Here is a 25,707-nt window from a genome sequence, read left to right as displayed (position 1 = left end):
TTTGTAAAAGTACTAGATAACATATAGAAATCAAGAAGTGAAGGAAAAATTTTCACTACACAGCACCACAACTCCTGCACATAACATTCATGTTATTGAAAGACACTGTAAGATCCAAGTGAAAAAATTTTTGTTATGTTAGCAGTATGAGTAACATGCATGTGCATGTTCTCTCTCTCTCCCTCTCCCTTTCTCTCTCCACACACACACACACACACACACACACACACACACACACACACACAGAGAGAGAGAGAGAGAGAGAGAGAGAGAGAGAGAGAGAGAGAGAGAGAGAGTGCATATTCTGTTTGAGTGTCATTACTGCACATCAAAACACACAGTATGGAATAAAGGTTTTACACAAAATGCTTGTCATACATTAGGGTACACTGCCAAAAGAAGCCCACAAACACAAATCACCCATGCAGCAAAAGTAGCCTTATTTCACCCTGTGGTGGGGAGCCTCTGTCCCACAGCGAATGGGTCAGCATATCTCAAACTAGTTGCTGTAGCAGGCTAAATGTTACAGTATTCAAATCCAGCACAGGTCCAAATTGCTACTTACTACGACTACAGATGAGATGGGAAGTAACTATGATGCAAAACATATTAGGAAATATGCAAACCAAAATCCAGTAATGTCTACTCACCAGTGCCCAACAAGCAACCAGAAGATACAGTATTCCTAACGGTTTTGGTGATTCTGTAAACTTTTGTAATCATCTGCTTCTGTTTTACATACATCTCTTAAAATGTTAGCTGCTATAAATTTTTTTAAATGGGAACGAAGAAATTTTGCACCAACAAAAACGGATTCATCCGTACAGAATGATGAGTTTGCTAGCTTAGTCTTCTAACACCAAAAAGAAACTACATAAGACACACAAATTATTAATTTTTAAGAAAATAAGCAAAAAAATACAAGTAAATTATTGACTTTTAGAGAAGTAATATTATCATAGACACATTATACAATTATTGCTGGATGTACATTCCATCTGAATTTTCACATAGAACATAAAATCACAAATCACTTTTTATTCTTTTTATGTTTTAATCCATTTTGATTTCACAGACATTTTCTTGCTTTTACCTTAAATGAAAATGAGAACAGAAGTACCTACACTGGTAAATCTACATATGGATAAACAAAATCAAAAGAGCAATAACAGAGCAATTGAATTATGACAAAAATATAAATTACTAAATGCAACAGAGAATATTGATTAAAAATTATTTACGAATAAACAGATATTAATAAATGCAAACCAGAGGAGTGACATTCTTAATATTTACAACTAGTGCTTCATAAATATATCATACTTTTTGCAGATTCAAAAAATAATATTCTATATGGAAGAACATAGTTTCCATTCCAAACACAACTTTGCAACATGGACAATAAATTTAGTATGGAATGATGCCTTCAGCTTCTCTAAAGCAATTTTCATAACTCCCTTCACATCACAAACAATGCCATCTGACTAGAACGATGGATCTTTTTCTGGACTCAAATGTGATTTCACGAGATTCTGAAGAACGTGTCAGAGACCGTGACACATTAGTACACTATCAGCTAATTCAGATATGCAACATGAGACACCGTAACAATAAAAATAAGACAACAGTGTGTGTTATATCAGTATCGTCACTGTGACTCCTGCAAACTGTAGCAAAATTGCAATCCTCTGTATTTACAACTGGACACTACTCACACAGTCACTCCGAAACCTGAAAAACAGCATTTGTGGTGGAAGACTCACATGGCAGGGAACTCGCCTCCTATACGATTGCTCTCTGCACCCCATGAATAAGCTACAGCTCCCATTCTGAGCCAATACAGCTTTTGTGACAAACATTGTGAAATGGCAGTGCTAGCATTAATTTCAAATTGTATTTTTAAAAGTATCACTTGCATCATATGTATATCACTTTCTTCCTGATAATGATAATAATAATTTCTACATCCCAGTTACCATACCAACCTAGTTTACATTTATATATACATATAAATACTGTACAACTGTTGCAGTATCCTAACTCAGCTATGGGGAAAAATGATAATGACATTGATATCTTACATGTGCAAATGGAAATGTTAAAATCAAGAGAAACCAGTAACAACTAACACCAGTGCAGAAGCCCACAGGGTCCAAGTGGCTCATTTTCTTCCTTGTACATCTAGTTCATGTTTCATACTTCATTATGCAGATTGCCTTACAGATGGTGAACTCCATTAATGCTTCATAAATTGTTGACTACATTGAAATGAGGTGTTTTTACAAATGATATGACACAAAGAAGAAAGTATTTGCCATACAGTTAATACCTGCAACTTCAGAACAGGTGGGCACATTTGTGTGTGTATGTGTGTGTGTGTGTGTGTGTGTGTGTGTGTGTGTGTGAATGTTTGTACTTCTACTAAAGAAAGAGCAAGAGATCGTAAGCTAGCATAAACACACTTTTCTGTTGCCTATTTCTAAGCACCACACACTAATCAGCTGTTGGTGAGTGATTGCCTCTCCTTCATTTTATGTTGTCCTTATTTAGCAAGATACTGAGGTAAGCTTGGTCTTTTTTATTTTTAAAAAAGAAAATAATGTACTTTTCTAACTACATTTTCAAAAAGCTTAGAAGACTGCAAGATTGCATAACACACTAACACGAAAATAAAAAAGATAGAGACAGCCAAGAAATATGGTACCTATGAGAGTGACATAGACCTGAGAGAGCACACAAATAAAATGACTTGAGCCACACTTTGCTGTCAAACTCTGACTTAACATTTAATGCATTTCCAGGACATTCTGTCAAAAAAGTTTGTGACAACCACCGTCAAGTGACATACAACTGTACCTCCGTCAAGAAGATATTTAATGTCATTATAAAAGGAAATTTCTCCCATTAACAAAGCCGAGTTTACCTCAATATACTGATAGCAAAAAATTGCTAATATTAACCATATGGCACAATTCCTGCCTCTTCCCGTACTATCATTTGCCAAAAATTTTGAAATACCAAAGAAACATCACAGATGTACATATTACACGGTAAACCTGGTGTCCATTTAATCTCAAATAATCTTCATTATTCTGTATATGGCAACATGTCTTGTGAGAATTAAAATGAATCTGCAAATTGTGTTAAGACAGTTGCTCCTTCTAATTGATACTCTACAATATGAAAGCGCTCAATAGCATACAGCTTTGCATAAGCAAGAAAGTAAGAAATTATTAAACATGTAATCAGTGAAGCTGCAAAGCCACCTTCTGAGACATACCAGAATCTAAATCTCAATAGAGAAAATAGCAATACTGATAATTTTCAATCCCATTAAATGTATTATTAAAGAATCAGTAGGTGAGAGCAACATGTAAATAAGCTGACATGTTCTAATTTGACTGTGGCTCTCTTGTCTTCGATACAAAAAGGAAGTTTCATCATTACCTGGTAGTACGTGTGCAAGAATGAGAATAGTTGATGAACACAAGTCAAACACACAGTACTGTTAAAACTACAAGGAGATAAAAATACAGCTATGTGATATTCCAGTGCCGCTGAAGCATTGCAGAATGTGATGACACACACACATGTACATGAAACTGAAAAATTTCTTTTCAAGAAAATTACCTGGATAAGTGAGACCGGGAGGAAGCATGGAAGCAAACACTAGGTGAAAGAAAAGGAGAATTTATGGGGAAGCATGGTGAACGTGCACTTAACTATAAGGTATTTGTTATGTCATGCATGTGCAGATTCTAAAAAAGAGCAGATGACAACCACAGAGGTCACAGCTTGGGAAACTATGGTATCTTCTGGTCAAGTGAGAACAAGCAGTGTTTGCCACATAATATGCAAATTCAAAGTGTGCCTGAACGGCATTTCCTTTTCAAAATGTTGACATTACAGGACACAGGCCTACAGTCTTCTGATACATCTGTCACACACGTATTATCACTCCCACACAAGGCTACTAATTCCCAAGGCAGAATGCTCAGGAATCAGTATGCACAGGGACTCCTGTGAGCTTCTGACTGGCCCAACACAAATCTCAAGTGTCTTCTCTCGGCACTGGTTCTGCCAGCTCCCATCCCACAACAGGCACACATCTTTTGAGTCATATGGTGAGATGTGGCAGCAGATCACATTTTTTCCTCACCCCCTTCACAATAACTGCACACCACTGAGACAATCAGACTGTGATTAAATATGCCTCCGTGAACTGACAATTTTTCTTATTTATACATTAACTTTCTCTAAATACTGGATTGGTCTGTTGTATGAGAAACACACCTTTGCCAATGGACTGGAACATGGAATCCTACCTTAATATTTCCTGAATATGTGACCTTCATGCCACTATTAGAGAGTAAGATGTGGTGCTGCTTTGGAGAAAGAAATATTCCTACAAAACTGGGATATATTTTCACAGAGCACTGCATCAATCTTTCAAAACTTTGCCAGGTAATTCATCCTTATTTTTTGACTCTATAACTGTACCTCAATCATCATTCATTTCATTACAGCCCATTAATATGATCTCTGGAAGAACAAGACATTTTGTGGACAAGTATGACATTGTTTTGGAACGGAATAGATATAATTTCCTACAATTTTACTTGTTATTGGAGATTCCTAAAAACAGACCTATTAAAAATGAGAATCTCATACGATGCTTTACTATAGTGCCCTAAGGTAATTAGCTAGCACATCTTACATACATAGAGGCATGTGCTTCATAGAAGTCTTTCATGATGTGTGTGTACTGGACTGGTTCCTTCAGTTTACTATATCGGCGTCTCAGCTCAGTAAACAGTCCCTGTTTATTGTCGACATACACTGCCACTGAGATTCACGTAAAGTAAACTGAAGCGGGAGGACACACTCAAATTCTCACTGGCGCTCAGTTCCCGAGGGAAATAACGGACATATTTTTAAAAGTTCATGCCACCAGCAATGCAATCTAATGAGTAAACTCAAGAAAAATATCGCAAATATATAATATAACACATAAATTATGTGCATAATAAATTCCCAATCACTAGCAGATTACAAGAGTAATACTCAAGTAATCCAATACTGGGAAATACTGCAAGTAATAGAAATAAAACTAACTAGCTTCAACACAAGTTCTCTAAAATTAACAATAAAAACTTCAACGCAACCAAATCTGTAGTGAAAATACTCAAATCAGACAGTTTTAGTAAATGGTCTACTTTCCTTAGCCCACTGGCCTTTGAGCAGATCTATAATAGAGGGGGAGGGGAAATAAGAAACGAAAAGACGGAATTAGTTTTAGCACACACTCAGTGCCCAGAGATTTCTGTACTGCAAGTATAGTAGTCCAAAACTGAATAGTAAGACTATCAGAACAAAAATGTTCGCCCATCAAGCATTTTCCTAAGAATCGCAGAAAACCTGACACGCACAGAAATGATCCCAGCGACAAATTTTAATTGACCCGACTATCCCGTAACGAGATCTCCACTGATCCCCATTTCGGAGGACGAGGAGAAAGTAAACAAGAGGACGTCGATAATTCCCCCCTCCCACCCCCCACCTATCGAGTTCTAAGATCTTAGCATAGCCGGATATGAGTTAGGGAAATCGTTAAGAGGGACAGGAGTACAGGTGGCAGGAGGTGGAGATGGGGGCGGGCGGGGGCCGCAGACGACTGTCCGGCCTGAGTACCTGGCATCTGGCTCGGATCTGCAACAGAAAAGTTCAGGGAGTGGCATGAGCAAACAGGAGATACTTATTGCTAAGTATGCACATCCTATTCAAATCATATCATCTGGGAACACAGGTCAACATTATTTTTATTACAAAGAATGTTAACAGTGTGCTTTGCCAAGTCGTGGGAGCTGAATTTAAAAATGATATCACTCTTTGGCTACCAGGCTCAGTTTTCTTACGAGACGCAAGCCTCTATCTGCCGAAATCCTTGAAAACACTTGGTTATTCTCCTGCGACGCAACTTAAATATTTTTCAGATTTAATTGCTAAAGAACAATCAAAATACATATTGGGAATTACACAACATGGCCCTCAGGTTAAATTTCTACCTCAAGAAATGACAGCGAGTTCATTACGGAGACTCTCGGCTACAATTTCAGTGTAAATAAGTGGTACTTGTTCAGAGATCCAGCAAAGTTAGTCCAAAAATAGTAATTCTCACAGTGGGAACAAATCTGGATCTGTTCTGATTCCTTGTGCAGCTAATCAGAAGGAAAAATGAGAACCTTAAAACTGCTACAAACTTGTAAATGCAAGTAGCATGTGTGTGGAGATGTCAAGATATCACAATTTTTCTCAGCTCAGTTTACAAAGCACTGCCACTTTCAATGCAAGTGGAACAGCAGACAGAAAAAAGACTATTAATTTAAGAAAATGAGCTGCTCTTGTTGACCCCAAAAATGTGTGTCTCAACACAAACTTTGTGAAAGCCACAGACAAAACTACAAATGGACCAGTAAAGCAAAATGAAGGGAGGAGTATTTGCAAAACTGCAAATTAAGGAATTAATGAGTCACGAACATTTTGTTGATTTGCAGATTGGTGTTAAAATTGGCAAGGCTATCTTTCATGTGTCTGGAACAACTTTTTAGTAAACCACAGGGCAGAGAACTATTATAAATATTGTACAAGAACTACAGAGATCATACCACATTACACAATGTAACTTGTCACTTTAAACTACATTTCTCGAATGATCACAGGGATGTCTTCCCAGATAACTTTGATGGCATTAGTGATAAACATGCGGAACAGTTTCACCATGACATGTCCCAAATTGAGAATCTTCATCAAGGCAAATGGAGTACCGCAATGTTGTCGGATTACTGGCTTTCCAAGTATCACAAGAAATTTGGAGGGAAATATTATTGTGTGATTCTTTACTTTTCTTTATTCTTATTTTATTAATTTCCTTGATTCATTTATGTACTGATAGATTATTTTGTTGTTTGCATTTGGAAGTCTTGTTGTTTGCCAGAGACATATAATACATATGCTGCAGTAGTAATTTACAAAAACATCATTATATGAAAATTGAGGTTGATACACAAATTCTGAAATTAGACCTGGATTGAGGACTGATCTGAAGTGGTTGGTGGAAGAAAGTGGTAACCCACAAGAGCATATTTTGAGTTGCTGTATATTACATGTTTGATTGAATTCAAACAGAAGACCATAGTACACAGTATGGCAAAAAATTATATAGTAATTGTTCTCTTTCTAGTAGTAAATATTGGAAAAGTTGTTGCTAGCATGCGGTGCATTCAACAATACAACAGATAGTGTGACCAAACTAATCTTTATTAAATTGAGAGTTAGCACTGTCTTCTGCTGACCCCTTCAATTATCTTGCAGAAACACCTCATATTGATCTCATAAATGAAAAAAACGTTTTGTGAATGTTGACCAGTGTACTTAAAATTGCTCCAAAAGGAAAAGTAAATTGTGAAGATCATAGAATGGCATCACAACTCTCCAGTGTTTGCCTTCAAGAGATGAAATTCTAAGCACTGTTGGAAAACACATATACTTAGCCTTCTAAAGTCTGTTTGTTGCTCAGGGAGGAAGGAGAAACTGGGTGGGAAGTAAAGGCATCCCAACCAGACTGCAGGTTGAGATGGGCCACATGCTGTACAGACAGAGGGACACAGAGATCACAGCAGGTGGGTGCATCTCAACCTGTGCTCTTTACTTTCCAATCAATTGCTCTTTCCTCTCAGAGAAATGAACTAATAATTCTAAAATCTAGGATAGTTTTATTGTACAGCATCATTCATAAGTACATCCAGGGTTTCACAAGACAACTGCACAAAAACTATGAGAGATACAGCAACATTGACACATACCAATGGCTGGAGCATCTCTCCAAGTTTTTGACTCGCATTTCAAGTGTGCAGTATGGGCACCATTTGCTTCAATATGATACTCAATCTCTTGTTGTACACCTCCTACCACGTCACAGTCAATATCGGCTAGTGCATTAATTGATCCTTAGTTGCAACTCTTGCAAATTAAATGGTAGTGGAAGCAGGAAGACATTATCTTTGACATAACTCCTTAAGAAAAAACAACATGGAGTTATTGACAATATCTCATATTTATATTTATTTATTGTCGGTCTAGTATTTGGTGCTGACAATTGTCAGCAGCATTTTCTTTACGGCAGAAAAAATATTTTTCAAAATACATTTATCCTCTGCCATTCAGTGTTTTGTATTATTTAATGTGACTGCTATTTTTTCATATAATTTAACTTGCTTTATATATTGCTTTCTTATCACAACCAAAAGACATTTGCCAGCAACAGTCATATAATTATTTAATTGTACGACAGTTTAAATCTGCATGTAAATTTAGAGATTATGTGCTTGTCAATGGCAATGTGCTAGCATCCAAATATATTTGTTGAGTTGTTTATTTCATAGACTACACACACACACACACACACACACACACACACACACACACACACAAAACTGCAGTCTCAGGCAACTGAAACCACCCTGCAAGCAGCAGCACCAGTGCATGATGGGAGTGGCGACTGGTTGGGAATAAGGAGGGGCTGGGGCGGGGAGAAGGAGGGATAGTATGGTGGGGGTGGCAGACAGTGAAGTGCTGTGCATTAGACAGAGGGCAGGGGAGAGATCGGGAGGGGTGGGGTTTCGGTAGCAGTGGAAGAGGAGAGGCAGGGTGTAGTGGTGCAATGATGGGTGTGTAGTGCTGGAATGGGAACAGGGAAGGGGCTGGATGAGTCCGAACACTGACTAACAAAGGTTGAGGCGAGGAGGGTTGCAGCAACATATGACGTATTGCAGGGAAAGTTCCCACCTGCGCAGTTCAGACAAGCTGGTGTTGGGGGGAAGGACCCATATGGCACAGTCTATAAAGCAAGCAAACACTGAAATGTAGGATATCATGTTTCGCAGCATGTTCTGCAACAGGGTGGTCCACTTGTTTTGGCAACAGTTTTTTCATCCTGGATTTTCCATTGCCTGACATATCATTTCATTTCTATCACCAGCGTTAGTGAAATTTCTAAACGGAGGAATGATTTCAGCACCAAAGGTTTATGAGAACATTTGTGAAATTTTCAATGAATTCTTTGTTTTTCGGTCAACCTGTTAATTCAAAATAACATCACGACTTTTTGTCAGATATGTGAAAATTTCTATTTCTTCCAAAATATTTAGCAGGCTACCCTTTTCAGTGGTGTGTAGGATTGACAAGCATTGTAATATGTTACAGGCTGCGTGTTTTTGTTCTTTCAGGTGTAAGCTAAATGAAGATGCCAGTGATATTAAGTTGTTTCCTGAATATTGTTTTAAAAGTTCTTCCTGTCCCTCCTACGTACATTTTCTGGCAGCTATCATATTTCAACTTGTAAACACCTGAACAGGTAAACTTACAGGATTGTTCTACGCAATGATACATTTGTACTGGTTTGCCTGTGTTCTGAAATTTGTTTTCAGCTTTGTTTTTTGAAAAGCAAGTTTGACTTTATCTGAAATTTTTCTCTGATACAGTACGACAGTGAACCGGCCTTTTTGGTTATCAGGTGTAACGCTGAACCTGGATCACATTCACTTATTACATTTTCACAATGTGACTCACAAGTGTTGAAGCTTTCAACACTTATTCCAAATCTCCTTCACCTGATACTTCTCAACTTTTTGAGCCATCTTCCTAGACGTCAGTCTCCACCTCTCAGATGTCTCCATAAATACGTCTGCCCATATTGAGCGCACAAACCACCAACAATAACTCTACTTTGACAGGTGTTATAGGCTCCATGTCAAAAAATCTCTTCCTTACAGCCTCACAACACAACGTCGCGTCAACAGTGGAAAACAGCATTAGTCAAAATATAGTGATGACCTTACCAGAGTCTTTACTGACAAAATATCCTACCCAGCTCATTCATAAACAAATCTCCCACACCATCTGACCCTCTGGTACAAGCAAACCTATTAACTGGCCACAAATCAGCACTCTGCTGATCACTCAGTATCACCCTGCCCTCAAAAAGCTAAACCACATCCTCCATAACTTTGACTACTTCTAGTCGTGTCCTGAGATGAGGATCTCCTATCCAAACTCAACCTGCAAAATATTCTCGTCCATCCCTAGTCCAATCATATTCCCAACCCTGCATCCCACAGTTCATTCCCTTGTGGTTGGCCCAAGTTCACGACCTGTCTTCATTTCCTACATAATAAATGGCAGGTCCATGTGTGAAAGCAGCAATGTTCTACATTATTATATTGCAATTACTGTACAGCATTCTGTATGGGCATGACAGACGGTCTACTCAGATGAATGGCCACTGCTAAACTGTGGCGAACCACAAACTTCACCAACCAATATGCTGTGCACCACAGCACGTATGACTTCAACGGCTGCTTCACTACACAGGTCATTTAGATACTCCCTTCCAGCACAAATTTCTCTGAACTATGAACTATGGGAACTGTCTCTCCTTTACAAAACAGACGGAGCTGTGCATCCTGTTGTGACATTAGGAAGATGCGAGGCTAAGTCGGGTGCATGTATTGACAGCTGACGAAGTTGATTAGGCAAGCCAGGCAGGGCCCAGCAGCTGTATCAGTTTCATGCTGATATCAGTAGATGACACTGCTCTTTCCAGCACAGTGATTGGCAGATGCCCGAAGTATGAGAATTATAGACCACAAGTCAAACAAAACATAGATACCGGCTCTGGCCTCGTAGTTGGAAAAACCTGACCAATAGCGTGAAACTTGGAAGGCTAATTGCCATGGCTGACTTCATTGGCCAGAACAGGTGTAAAATAAGACAAAATATGAGGTATGACCAAAAAATTGAGTGAATGAAATTTTTATCAGCAACTACTGTTGCTAGAACCATTTAATGTAATTTATCTGACAGCCTGATCTGTTAAGACAGGCAGTGTCAAGATGGAACAAGTTCTGACTTGTCAGTCAGCATCCAGAGACATAAGAGTGAGGTTGTGTTTTCCGTGTCTGTCGTGCATCGTGGATTTCGAACAATGCTTTAACAATAATTTTATCTTTGAACTATTTCATTTGGTCCCTGTTTGCATAGAAAAACAGTAATATCAGAAAATTGAGTCCACCTTGATGCAAAAAACTTTGTTATTCGTTTATTTGTTTGGGAGAATAAAGAAATAAACGAATAACAAGGTGTTTTGCATCGAGGCGGGCTCAATTTTCTGTTACTGATGCATTTACATTAAGTTCTGTTTCAAGTCGCAAAAAGTGCCAAAGAAACTAATAAAATGTTGAAATTGATGTATCTCCATAATACTGTAACTCTGACGACCATTTACAAGTGGCATCAGCGATAAAACCAGAAATGAGTCAATACGAGACGAGCAACGTACGGGACATCCATTAACCCCAAAACCAGAAGAGAACGAGCAAAAGGTGACAAAAATTGTTTGTTCAAACAGGTGAATAACTATTTGAAAGTCTAGCAAAGAACTTAGCATTTTGTATGAGTCTGTGCAAAGCATTTTAACTTATAATCTGCTAATGAGACTAGTGAGTGCAAAATTTGATCCACGACTTTTGAGTAATGAACAGAAGGAAAATTGTGTGTCACTTTCACAGAGTTAAAGGAGCATCTTTATTCAGACCTGGACTCCATGTCCAAAATTGTAACCGGAGATGAAACTTGAGTGTGTGGTTAGGGCAAAAATTCAGAGTTCCCACTGGAAGACCAGTTAATCAATTGCAAACATCAAATTTTACAAGGGCATTCTGCAATTTTTGCAAAACGATGTACGAAGAAAGAGACCAGAAAAGTGTGTCGATGTCTTCCTTCTTCATCATGACAATGCCCTGTGCAGCACCACACTTTTGATTCAACAATTTTTGGATGGTTAAATTGTTCCTATCTGTCCACATCCGCCTTACTCAGCAGACGTAGCACCATGCGACTTCTGACTCTTTCAAAAAAAAAAAAAATTTCTCAAAGGAAAATGTTTTGACACCATTTCTGATATTGAGAGGCCCACAACAGACCACCTGAAGACCCTTCCACAAGAAGCCTTCCAGAAACGATTCCAGTCATGTATTCAACATTGGGATAAGTGCATTACTAGCGAAGGATATTACTTTGAAGCAGATGAAATCAAATTCCATGTAAGCTTATTACTTTGTTTCTAGTAAAATTATTAACTGTATTTTTCTGATCACACTTCTTATATTAAAAACTAAACCCACCTCGTAACAGAGAAGCCAGTAACATGGTTACAAAGACAAAATTAAGGCAAGTGCATAGTGAAGATGAGTTCCCAAGTAAGTGTAATTTTTATGTTATTTAATGTTAAATATTTTTTCTACATAACAATCTTCAAAAATTAATATTTCGATAATGCCTTAAGCGAATCTTACAAACGTGGTGTCTATGGAAAGGTTACTGTAAGTACTACTGAACTGTCATTGTAATTTTATTTTTATATATTTATTTTAATATCACCTATTTTGAATTGCAGGATGGGGTGTACGTCCCACATGTAAAAATCTGAATTTTCTCATAAATACAAGGCATGTTTTTTAAGTAAATAACACTTTGAAATAAAAATAAAACTAGTAGATTTTTATCAGTTTAATTTTTACATGAAAGCCTGTACTTTAATCTACTTTTTTACATAATTCCCAAAAATGTTCAGTGAGTATCGTAACTGAAATGCCTCCTCTGATTGAGAATCCTGCACTCTGTGAAATAAACGTTGTAATTTGTTTTCTTACTGCTACAGGTGTGAATTTTGGCTGAAACTTGTTGTCACATCAGTGAAGTGTGTAGAGAAAACATTATGAGAGGTAGAGTGGTACGGAAATGGATGAGAGCTTGTTGAAGATGCCCATACGAATGCGCATGATGAGGAAAGAAGTGGTCGACCTTCAGACATTACTGATGATTTGATGCTGAAAGTGATGAGAAAGTGAGAGAGATGATTGTCTAATCAGGTGGCAGATTTCTATAAGGATGACATTCAAAAGCTGGTTCTATGATGTGATAGGTGCGTTAATATTGCTGAGAATTATGCAGAGAAGTAGATTAAAGCACAGGATTTCAAGTAAAAATAAAACTGCTAAGAAAAGCCTACTTGTTTTATTTTTAATTTTAGTACTTACATAAAAAAGGTGCCTTGTTAAGATATGAAAAACAAGCTATAGGAGATGCAGAATTACTAAGTATATATCATTAGGGATGTCTGAGTGTAATTAGTTTTAACTGTTTATTTTTTATGACAACGTAACAACACAAAAAAGCCTTTACATGGACAAAATCATTATCTCTGATCAAACAATATACGTCACAAAAACACTGCAAACAGCATTAGAAAGCTGAGGAAATGTATGTGCAAATTTGTGTATAATATATGTATCTAACATTAAATTTGTGAAAATCAGAACGAAACTCACTGTCCCGAGTAGCATGTAAAAAGTGCAGCCAGTTCGTTTTACATGCAGAAATTTGCACAGAAAATGCCCCCAGGCAGTTGAGTGCGGTAGCTGCAGCCCTCTGCTCACACACATTGTCGATTTCTTGGTGTTCCCAAAGAATGATTCCTGCACATGCTCCACCTTCTCTGCTGACAGTGCCGACTGGCCAGTCTTCTTAAGACAACATAAGCAGCCAGTTCCCCACCAACGTGTGGTGCCACCACAGGATTCTTTTGTCTGTTGGAGATTTTACCTGATATTTGGTACAAAAGCATCAATGAACTGTCACAACTGGCTCATATCTAGTGAATTCAAGGATGCAAAATACACCATACTTTTCCCCCACCTATGCCTCGGTGTGTATTACAAATTGAAATTTGGAGAGATTCTCTACCTACCACTCTGTGTCACTTTCCTGAACATCTTGTAGGTGTTGAGTAGTCATACTGTTAAATACCAGTGGAACTTATGAATAACTTTATACTTTATCTAAATGATTTCAATCCTACCTGGGACTATCTGTATCTTCACCATTAATACAAATTTAAATTTATGAGTATTGCCAAACAGCATCCCACTCATCTTACATGTTATGCTACTTGCTAATACACACAATTTTAAATTTCTGACATGCAGGAATAAACACAACCTCCATCTCTGTCTCCCTAATCTTTGGAACAAGACTCGAAAGATAGGAAAATGTCATGTGTATCTTGACATGCGCCTGTCAGTAGTTCTGGTATTTCACCTCCTGAAGGAAGCACAGGCCACTAATTCTGTCCTATAGTTTCATAACAAATATAACCTAACTGAGACAAGAGTATCAGTACAGAGCATTTATTTCCTATAGCAAGCTTCTGATTATCCGTGTGTAGATTAATCAGTTTGTGTATTACCTAGGTCTTGGTTAGGTAATTTTAAAAATAAATAAATAAATGAGTGAAGCCTTAAGTATCATGTTGTTATAAGAACAAACTTTTTGTTTAAAATACACTATTATGCCGTGACTCGTGTTTTACTTCTGGAAGATGCTGCAGGCCCAAAATACCACCGTCGGACATAGCAGAAATATTTTTCAATTGTTTCCTTTCTCATCTTCCAATCTTATGATGATTCTATCATGTAACATCTGCAGTCAATTTACTATCTACCTGTTTGCCTATCCCTTCCCCTAGGAGCTAAACATCGATAATTTCCAACTCATTTAAAGCCAATACTACAAGAAAAATTTTGGTTTTCTTCTGGGATGATTCCCTTCTCAGTGTTTGCTCTGTTTTGATAATCCAACTGGCAGAAGGCATTTTCAGTCATACTTTTCTTACCACCAACAGATCTCTTAACAGCTTCTAAAACAGACTTGACAGAGTTAACCTTTATAACATCTCTTGTTGTTGCTGAAGTTACGGACAGTTTGCAAGCACTACAAAGGTGACAGATAAATGCAAACATACTATTGAAGTGATAAAGAAGAAATTAGAAGTTATAGGTAAGCTAGAAAATGGTAAACCTGCAATAAAAAGTTCGCAAATATGGGACAGGCATTCGAGGAGGGAGAGACTTAAGGAAAAATAAAGAAACTTTGTTAAGTTTTGGAAGCAAAGCTGGCAGCCAAGCCAGACCATCACTGCACAAGTGTATACTGAACTAAATTGGAGAAAAAAGAAATTTAAAGGTTGATAGGAAACATCTTAAAGCATAAATGAATTATGAATCTGGTAATGAAGTGGGCAGAAGACTGGAGGAGTAAGAATTGTCGAGGGAGACCAAGGCTTGATTACAGTAAACAGATTACAAGGATGTAGGTCGCAGTAGTTACGCAGAAACAAAGGGGCTTGCAAAGGTTAGACTGGTGTGGAGAGCTGCATCCAACCTGTCTTCTGATTGAAAACCACAACAACGATTCCCCCACCCTGACCCCTTCCTTCCACTCATCATAAAAACTTTGTGTGATTCTGAAACCTATTGACATGCTTATAATGATACAGTACACTGGATATAAGGATGCAGCACAGATGGGAAATATCATGTGTGACATTGTAATTTGTAGTTCTGTATACATATGAGGTCCAAAGCAACTATATAGATCTGAAGCTGATCAAATACTGGTCGGAATTAGTAATCGTCAACATAAATATGCAACTTTCAAAATGGGGTGCCCAACAGCAGTTAAATACACTCCTGGAAATGGAAAAAAGAACACATTGACACCGGTGTGTCAGACCCACCATACTTGCTCCGGACACTGCGAGAGGGCTGTACAAGCAATGATCACACGCACGGCACAGCGGACACACCAGGAACCGCGGTGTTGGCCGTCGAATGGCGCTAGCTGCGCAGCGTTTGTGCACCGCCGCCGTCAGTATCAGCCAGTTTGCCGTGGCATACGGAGCTCCATCACAGTCTTTAACACTGGTAGCATGCCGCGACAGCGTGGACGTGAGCCGTATGTGCAGTTGACGGACTTTGAGCGAGGGCGTATAGTGGGCATGCGGGAGGCCGGGTGGACGTACCGCCGAATTGCTCAACACGTGGGGCGTGAGGTCTCCACAGTACATCGATGTTGTCGCCAGTGGTCGGCGGAAGGTGCACGTGCCCGTCGACCTGGGACCGGACCGCAGCGACGCACGGATGCACGCCAAGACCGTAGGATCCTACGCAGTGCCGTAGGGGACCGCACCGCCACTTCCCAGCAAATTAGGGACACTGTTGCTCCTGGGGTATCGGCGAGGACCATTCGCAACCGTCTCCATGTAGCTGGGCTACGGTCCCGCACACCGTTAGGCCGTCTTCCGCTCACGCCCCAACATCGTGCAGCCCGCCTCCAGTGGTGTCGCGACAGGCGTGAATGGAGGGACGAATGGAGACGTGTCGTCTTCAGCGATGAGAGTCGCTTCTGCCTTGGTGCCAATGATGGTCGTATGCGTGTTTGGCGCCGTGCAGGTGAGCGCCACAATCAGGACTGCATACGACCGAGGCACACAGGGCCAACACCCGGCATCATGGTGTGGGGAGCAATCTCCTACACTGGCCGTACACCACTGGTGATCGTCGAGGGGACACTGAATAGTGCACGGTACATCCAAACCGTCATCGAACCCATCGTTCTACCATTCCTAGACCGGCAAGGGAACTTGCTGTTCCAACAGGACAATGCACGTCCGCATGTATCCCGTGCCACCCAACGTGCTCTAGAAGGTGTACGTCAACTACCCTGGCCAGCAAGATCTCCGGATCTGTCCCCCATTGAGCATGTTTGGGACTGGATGAAGCGTCGTCTCACGCGGTCTGCACATCCAGCACGAACGCTGGTCCAACTGAGGCGCCAGGTGGAAATGGCATGGCAAGCCGTTCCACAGGACTACATCCAGCATCTCAACAATTGTCTCCATGGGAAAATAGCAGCCTGCATTGCTGCGAAAGGTGGATATACACTGTACTAGTGCCGACATTGTGCATGCTCTGTTGCCTGTGTCTATGTGCCTGTGGTTCTGTCAGTGTCATCATGTGATGTATCTGACCCCAGGAATGTGTCAATAAAGTTTCCCCTTCCTGGGACAATGAATTCACGGTGTTCTTATTTCAATTTTCAGGAGTGTATTTACTGAAACTTGTTACAAAAAACCAGTGAGCAAGTGAAAAACCTTTGGGAAAGGAGTTACTATCTCTACTGCCCAACTGGGTTGTAATTTTATTTTCTTCTGAGAATACATCTGAGGGGCCAGTGAGACTTGATGATCACATGTCCCTCACATAACACCATCAGTAAGCGAGACAATTTCTGTGCTGTAACATAACCTCAATTCTCACTGGTTTACAAATTTATTCTGTATCTGTGTTGTGAATGTAGAAACTGGCATTACTTGTACAACTGTAGCAGCTGTTTTACTACATTTAACATTTTTAACTGTATGAGAGACATTCAAGATCACAGGAAGATTGCCGCCAAAAAAATGATTTGTGATAATGTAAATAAAAAATATTTTAACAATATAAACAATGGATAGCAGTGGGGATAACTATTCACAGTTACAGTTAAGTCCTTCAGCAGCAGACTGGTACATAGGCTGTATACAGATGAAACATTTGTTTCGCAATACATACCGGGTACGCTTGTCATGAGTACGGAGATGGTAAAGTGACATAATTAAAAATATGTGAAGCAAAAATATATAATAACAAATGACAAGTATGAGCCATTTAACAATCTATTTAGGTATGTTGCTGCAACAACAGACATCGGCAATACTCTGTTCAAAATTACTTGAACAAAAAACCTGTTAGAGCTCTGAATACAAACAAAAATACTGTTGTAAAGAAGGAAATCTTTGAAAATAAAGAGGAAGCTATAAAAACATCAAAATTGCGAAAAACACTTTATCAATAAGAGGACTAACAAAATAAAATCATTTGTTGATGATGTGATACCTCACATCCATGTTTATCGAGGATAAAGAAATATCCTTTATACAGCAAATTCCTGTTCACCTCTAACGAAGCAGTCTTTTTCACACCAGATAAACATTGCTACTTATTGTTCTGCACAACCTGGGCCCTCACTATGAACATTTCTCTGGTTATAATGTGTTGACAGGAAGAGTAGACAAAAATACACAGCTGATCATAAAGCACGGTAACAGATTATAAACCCAGTATCCTACTCCTCGTAACAAAACCTGACAAGTGACCACTTTGCGATGGACGTACCATCGAACAGAACATTATGTGACGCATTTAACTCTTAAGTGTCTTGTGTTTGTAATCTCCATCAGAGTTAAAGCTTGGAGCACATGAAAATACGATTTATTGTTAAGATTCCACACTCATATTTGCACCTAACTCCAACAAGAAACAGTTTCTTGTTTGTCAACATTTTCCTAGCATCATCAGGAAATGCATTATCATAAAATTTCCATAAATTATCTTTAAAATTTGTTGATGTGGATACTAAAATAAACACAGAGTGCAAGACTTGAAGAACACACTGATACCAGTTTTATCTATGTACATCAAAAAATCTGTGAGTTTGTGTGAGTTGAACGAAATGGAAGATTATGTGTGTGTCCACTGAGAGATGTGGAAATTCTGTTCCAACCACGAGGTGCACATACCAAAGTAATTTTGAACAGAGTATAGGATAAGAAAGGAAAATGACGAAGTGCTCCCCAAAGTAATGCTGACTGGTGTGCACTCCACATCACATCAGAGGGTGCTAATCAGGTAGCCCACTGAGTGTGGGTTGAGCACAAGGAGACTCTCCACGCAAGCCCAGATAATGGCAACAACAGTGTAAGATCGAAAGAAATGCCTCCCACACATGAGAGTATTAAAATCCTAATGATAAACTGCCGAAGCACTTGTAACAAAGTACCAGAGTTTGAAGCACTCGTGAAAAGCAGTGAAGCTCACATAATACTAGGTGCAGAAAGCTGGTTGAAACCGGAAATTGATAGCAGTGAGATTTTTGGAGAAAATTTAAATGTATATCAAAAGAATAGGCAAATAGGAAATGGAAGTAGTGTATCTGTCACAGTAGACAAAAAACTCAAATCCACCAAGATAGACATTGAAGCTGCATGTGAGATTGTTTGGTCACGACTTAGTATCAGAGCTGGACATAAAATGATAACTGGATCCTTCCATCGCCCACCAGACTCATCTTCTGATGTAGCCAGAAACCTCAAGATAAAATCTCAGTTCACTTGTATGCAAGTTCCCCAATCATACGTAATTATCAGTGGAGACTTTAATCACCCAACAATTAATTGGGAAAATTACAAATTTGTTAGTGGTGGGTGTGACAAAGACTTTACTAAATGCCTTCTCTGAAAACTACCTAGAACAGATAGTTAGGAACCTCACTCATGAAGGAAATATATTGGACCTAATGGCAACAAATAGATGCGACATCTTTGAAGATGTCCACATCGAAACCGGTATCAGTGATTATGATACAGTTGGGAAATAATGATTACCAAAGTACAAAGCCCAACTAAAACAAACAGAAAGATATATATGTTCAGTAACCTAGATAAACAATCAGTAGTGTCATATCTCTATGAAGAAACTGAAACTTTCAGCACAGGTCAGGGGCATGTATAGTAACTCTGGCTCAAGTTTAAAAGAATAGATGATCACGCACTGGATAGATATGTACATAGTAGAACAGTTCATAATGGGAGGGAACCTGCTTGGTATACAGTCACTGTAAACAAACTTCTAAAGAAACAGAGATTACTGCATAATAGGTGTAAAACCAAGCATAGGGCTATAGATAGAGAGATGCTGAATGAAACACATTTGGCTGTCAAGAGAGTAATGTGTGATGCCTTCAGTGAATACCGTAGCAGAATATTGTCAAATGACATTTCACAAAATCCAAAGAAATTCTCGTTGTATATAAATAGTGTTAGTGGCACCAAAGTTAGTATCCAGTGCCTAGCAAATGAGACAGGAACTGAAAATGAGAGTAACAAAACGAAAGCTGAAATGCTTAACTCTGTTTTCAAATATTCCTTTAAAAATGAAAATCTAGAAGAACTGCCCAATTTAAACCTTGTACCACTGAAAAGATGAATGAAATAAATACTAGTGTCAGTGATGCTGAGAAACAGCTGAAATCATTAAAACTGAACAAAGCTCCAAGCCTCGATGGAATCCCTGTCAGATTCTATATTGAATTTGTGGCTGAGATAGCTCCTCTTGTCACTACAATTTGTCATAGATTCCTCAAACGAAAAACTGTGCACAGTTCTTGGAAAAAGGCACAGGGCACTCCCATCTACAAGAAGGGTAGTAGAAATTATTCACAAAACCACTGTCCAATGTCCTTGACATCAGTTTGTTGTAGAATCTTAGAACATATTCTGAGCTCAAACATGATGAGGTATTTTGAACATTGTAACCTTCTCAATGGCAACCAGCACGGTTTTCGAAAACATCAATCATATGAAACCCCACCGCACTTTTCTCACATGACATGCCAAAAGCTTTGGATCAAAGTAACCAGGTAGATGCAATGTTTCTCAATTTCCGAAAAGCATCTGACTCAGTACCACACCTACATTTATTGTCAAAAGTACAATCATAAAGGATATCAAGAGAAATTTGTGACTGGACTGAGGACTTTTTGGTAGGAAGGACACAGCATGTTTTCTTGGATGGACAGTCATCGTCAGAGGTAGAAGTAACTTCAGGTGTGCCCCAAGAAAGTGCTGTTCATGTTGTATATTAATGACCTAGCTGATAATATTAATAGTAAAATCTGGATTTTTGCAGATGGTGCAGTTATGAAGTACTATCTAAGAGAAGCTGAATAAATATTCACTCAGATCTTGATAACATTTTAACATGGTGCATAGAAAGGCAACTTGTTCTAAATATTCATAGATGTAGAACTGTGCACTTCACAAAATGAAACAATGCGGTATCCTATGTCTATAATATCAATGAGTTACAGTTGGAAGTGGCCAAATCGTACAAATACCTTGGTGTAACACTTTGTAGGGATATGAAATGGAATGATCACATAGGTTCAGTCGTGGATAAAGCACGTGGTAGGCTTCGGTTTATTGGTAGAATACTGGAGAAGTAAAATCTGTTTACTAAACAGATTGCTTACAAATCACTCGTGCGACCCATGCTAGAATATAGGTCAAGTGTGTGGGCCCCACCCCGATAGGATTAACAGGGGATACTGAAGGTATACAGAGAAGGACTGCACGAATGGTCACAGGTTTGTACAATTCATAGGAGAGAGTCACAGAGATACTAAAGGAACTGAACTGGAAGACTCTTTAAGATAGATGCAAACTATCCCGATAAAGTCTATTAACAAAGTTTCAAGAACCGGTTTAAAATGTTTAGGCTAGGGTTATACTAAAACCCCCTACCTATCGCTCAAAGAGGAATCGTGAGGATAGGATCAAAATAATTACTACACACACAGAGGCATTCGAACACTCATTCTTCCCACCCCCCCACATAAAAATGGAACAGGAAGATTTCATAATAATTTGTACAATGGGACGTACCCTCTGCCATGCACCTCATGGTGGTTTGCAGAGTAGTTGTAGACTGTGTGTCAACCTACAAAAGTGCTAATTAAGCTACAAGTCTGATATTAAGGCTCAAGTTTTACAACAAACACAGAACTACTGTATCTTTCCTACAACACACAAACCTCTGACAGTCGGGGCCTCCAAGTGTTAAACGACACGTCACACAGACTTAGGAAAGGATCTGGAAGCACAGACCAGCTGCCGTCAGTGCACTCACCCTTGACCGTCCTGACGATTATCTGACCGGGAACACTGTTGCCGATGGCGTTGGTGGCGCGCACCTCCACCTTGTAGTGCGTGTCTGGCTGCAGCGACTCCAGCTGGAATGTCGTCGCCTGCCCTTCCAGCTTGTGTTCCTGGCACGGGTACGGTAGTAGCCTCCACTCCGTATCGTACTTCTCCACCTGGGGGACAACGGGAAGAATTTTAGAGGAAATTACTAACGCAATCAAGCACGTTCAGTACGGAATTACTGTCCATTTACTATATGTGTGGACTTTGCTTTTAAATTACGAGACAGAATTGCTGGCCATTACTTACAGCTTGTCAACAATAAGTTGACGATTCGTGCATCGGCTATTGGGAACGACAGGACCCGTGCCTCGCCACCTCGTTACGACCTCCTAGGGAGCGGAATGGTGAGGGGAAGATAGCATCAGTCGGTTGCCACAGGCACCGTTACCATTAACAATGTGTACAGTAGCACACCATCTAGTTGCTGGAATTAATAGTTCCTTTCCTGTGGTGGGGTGGGGATGAGGGGTTAAAATGGAAGGCCAGGTCACTCAGACCCCACGATGTGATGTAATTAGTGTTTTAGTGCACTAACTGAAGAGGCTACCAGTGCCTGGGAAGAGAAAGACCCTCCTGTTGTGAGGACGATCATATTTCTTTCTTTGGCAATCTTTTTTCCTTTATGTAGTGCACTTTTTGTGTAGTACTTAGTGATCTACTTCCCTGCAGTCTGACTTGATTTTTAGCAATACTAAAAGTACATTTGATGACTACCTCGTGCACAAATTTTTCTGCACATACTTACAGCAGCCAATGAACTCTTCACTTTCTTTCAGTTTTTGGTGACCCTTTTTACACAGTCATTGCCCCCCCCCCCCCCCCCCATCTTGTAGCAAAGCCCTCCCTATGTTTGCGGATTATGTTCTTTGTTTGGCTACCTTTTTTTTTCTACTTGTTTGGTTACATTTTTAGTGTTCAACTGTTTCATTTCATTGTTCATCAATCAAATTCTTTGATTAGCCATCTTCTTTCTACGTTTTGCAATCTTTTCCTGCATTTATCTAAAACTTTTCCTATTCAGCTACTGCTTTTTTGTATTTAACTATCTCTTCCCATTTCTTCACACTCATATCTGCTTTTCAACAATCTTTATGATATAGTTAACAACCATCTCTTTCCTGCTGTTTTCTGAACATTCTTTCTGCATTCCATTTCCCCGTGTACAGAAACCCTTCACATGGGACTCCCACTGACCCCACAACAGGTCGGATTAACTTACTCTTTCTTTTTAACAACTTTCACCTTATCTCTTTCTCCTCTCAGAAAAAGAAACTGTTAGTTCTGAAAGCTAGATACTGTGTCACTTTCACTTTTATATGTGCCTAACGGGAGTTCTGCACATTTTGCCTACTAAAGGTAGAACTCATCTGTAATTCTGTCTCATAATTTATTACTTTTCTCAAACAAATTTTCCTTTTATAAAGACTTTGTGTTTGTTATGTATAAAAATCATCACAAGAAGTGTGCTATGGGATGCACATGCATGTACGATTCCATTTCAACACATTAAATTCCCAATGTAAGTAATGGAAGACATCTGAAACGTGAAGTGAAAATTTGCTGTAATTATTGTTTACTGGAAGTCACCTTTGAAAGAATTATACACGGTGTATATAAAGTCCGGGAACTCTTTCAATTATTTATTGCACAAGAACTAAACATTGTACAGATGCCATACATATTGCATTTTGAATAGAAACTCTGAAAGTTTTTTTACAAAAATTCGATATTTGAACCACGAGTGAGCCAACAGATGTCAATACAGTAATCGAATTCTTGCCGTTCCCGTTTCAGCATGGCAGCGTCGACTGTGGCAGTCGGGTGCCGTATTCTCTGCCAGAGCTCTGCTACATCACGTGGTAGAGGCAGTACATACACCAGATCTTTAATGTGTCCCCACAGAAAAAAGTCACACGGAGTGAGATCTGGTGGTCGGGGTGAGCCAACACACAGAAAGTTCGCTTCGCACCTGAATTTGTCACGTTTGCGACCAGCACGGACTATCAGCAAATTACCAAACTACGCTTTGGCAGTATATATGAAAATTTTTTTTGGGTTTTTTCTTCAAAATGACATATGTATGATATCTGCATAATGTTTGGTTCTTGTGCAATAAATAATTGAAAGTCTTCTTGGACTTTATGTACACCCTGTATTTAATCTGAAACAATTTAGCTTTCAATAACCAAAGAGAATAAAATAGAAATGACATGTGGCTAGGGTCTCCTGTCGGGTAGACCGTTGCCTGGTGCAAGTCCTTCTAGTTGACGCCACTTCGGCGACTAGCATGTCGATGGGGATGAAATGATGATGATGATGATAAGGACAACACAACACCCAGTCCCTGAGCAGAGAAAATCTCCGACTCAGCCGGGAATCGAAGGGCCATTAGTCATGACATTCTGTCGGCTGACCACTCAGCTACCAGGGGCGGACAAGAGAATAAAGAAAATTAATAAGTGATATTTTCGATACAGTTTAGATGCTCGAAATTCCCACGACATTTGACACTACACTTGTCGCGGATGCTTCTGCTGATTTGCGTGCTAGGCAGGCAGAGTTGTAGAAACTGCTGTTAAGAGCTGTTCTCTGTGCAGTGAAAATGAGTAACTTTATAAACAATTTTTAAAATACTTCTAGTCAGTTTCAGCAGCAAAGGTACTGATACTGCATTTATTTACATGTACTCTTGCAGTGTAAAAAAATTCAGGGCAGCTTCCAACATGTCAGAATGGCCCACTCTTTTATGAGACAAGGTAGTAGAAGAGAAGGGGTGAGTGACAGTGTGAATGCCAATGCTGGCAAAGGTGGGAGTCTAAATAGAGCGACTGTACCAAGAAGGTACCAGAGGTGATGAGCGTGTTGCGGTGCCACATGTAATGAACACTGACTGCAAACAAGATTCATAAAAATGTAGCACATTGAGAGATTGGTGAAGTGTTGTGTGTATCACGTATGCCGCTTCAACACTAGCAACAAACATAATTTTAACTCACTGTAACACAAGTGTATTACTTACTAGCAACAGTTGTTGTTGTTGTTGTGGTCTTCAGTCCTGAGACTGGTTTGATGCAGCTCTCCATGCTACTCTATCCTGTGCAAGCTTTTTCATCTCCCAGTACCTACTGCAACCTACATCCTTCTGAATCTGCTTAGTGTATTCATCTCTTGGTCTCCCTCTACGATTTTTACCCTCCACGCTGCCCTCCAATACTAAATTGGTGATCCCTTGATGCCTCAGAACATGTCCTACCAACCGATCCCTTCTTCTGGTCAAGTTGTGCCACAAACTTCTCTTCTCCCCAATCCTATTCAATACTTCCTCATTAGTTATGTGATCTACCCATCTAATCTTCAGCATTCTTCTGTAGCACCACATTTCGAAAGCTTCTATTCTCTTCTTGTCCAAACTATTTATCGTCCATGTTTCACTTCCATACATGGCTACACTCCATACGAATACTTTCAGAAATGACTTCCTGACACTTAAATCTATACTGGATGTTAACAAATTTCTCTTCTTCAGAAACGCTTTCCTTGTCATTGCCAGCCTACATTTTATATCCTCTCTACTTCGACCATCATCAGTTATTTTGCTCCCCAAATAGCAAAACTCCTTTACTACTTTAAGTGCCTCATTTCCTAATCTAATTCCCTCAGCATCACCCGACTTGATTAGACTACATTCCATTATCCTTGTTTTGCTTTTGTTGATGTTCATCTTATATCCTCCTTTCAAGACACTGTCCATTCCATTCAACTGCTCTTCCAAGTCCTTTGCTGTCTCTGACAGAATTACAATGTCATCCGCGAACCTCAAAGTTTTTATTTCTTCTCCATGAATTTTAATACCTACTCCGAATTTTTCTTTTGTTTCCTTTACTGCTTGC

At 39.3% G+C, this 25,707-nt stretch overlaps 1 protein-coding gene across 2 annotated transcripts in view; it reads right to left on the bottom strand.

Annotated features, from left to right (window-relative positions):
• Positions 1-25,707, bottom strand: part of LOC126425011 (fasciclin-2) — a 927,523-nt gene that overhangs the window by 60,853 nt on the left and 840,963 nt on the right. For both annotated transcript variants that reach the window (XM_050087916.1, XM_050087917.1), the window contains exons 13-14: positions 21,741-21,927; positions 5,692-5,709 (exon numbers count right to left, since the gene is read on the bottom strand). In XM_050087916.1, coding sequence (XP_049943873.1) covers positions 5,692-5,709; positions 21,741-21,927 — 205 coding nt within the window. The remainder of the gene's footprint in view (positions 1-5,691; positions 5,710-21,740; positions 21,928-25,707) is intronic.

The sequence above is a fragment of the Schistocerca serialis genome, chromosome 10 (assembly GCF_023864345.2).
Source record: "Schistocerca serialis cubense isolate TAMUIC-IGC-003099 chromosome 10, iqSchSeri2.2, whole genome shotgun sequence".
NCBI lineage: Eukaryota > Metazoa > Arthropoda > Insecta > Orthoptera > Acrididae > Schistocerca > Schistocerca serialis.
This window is presented reverse-complemented; position numbering and strand designations above follow the sequence as displayed.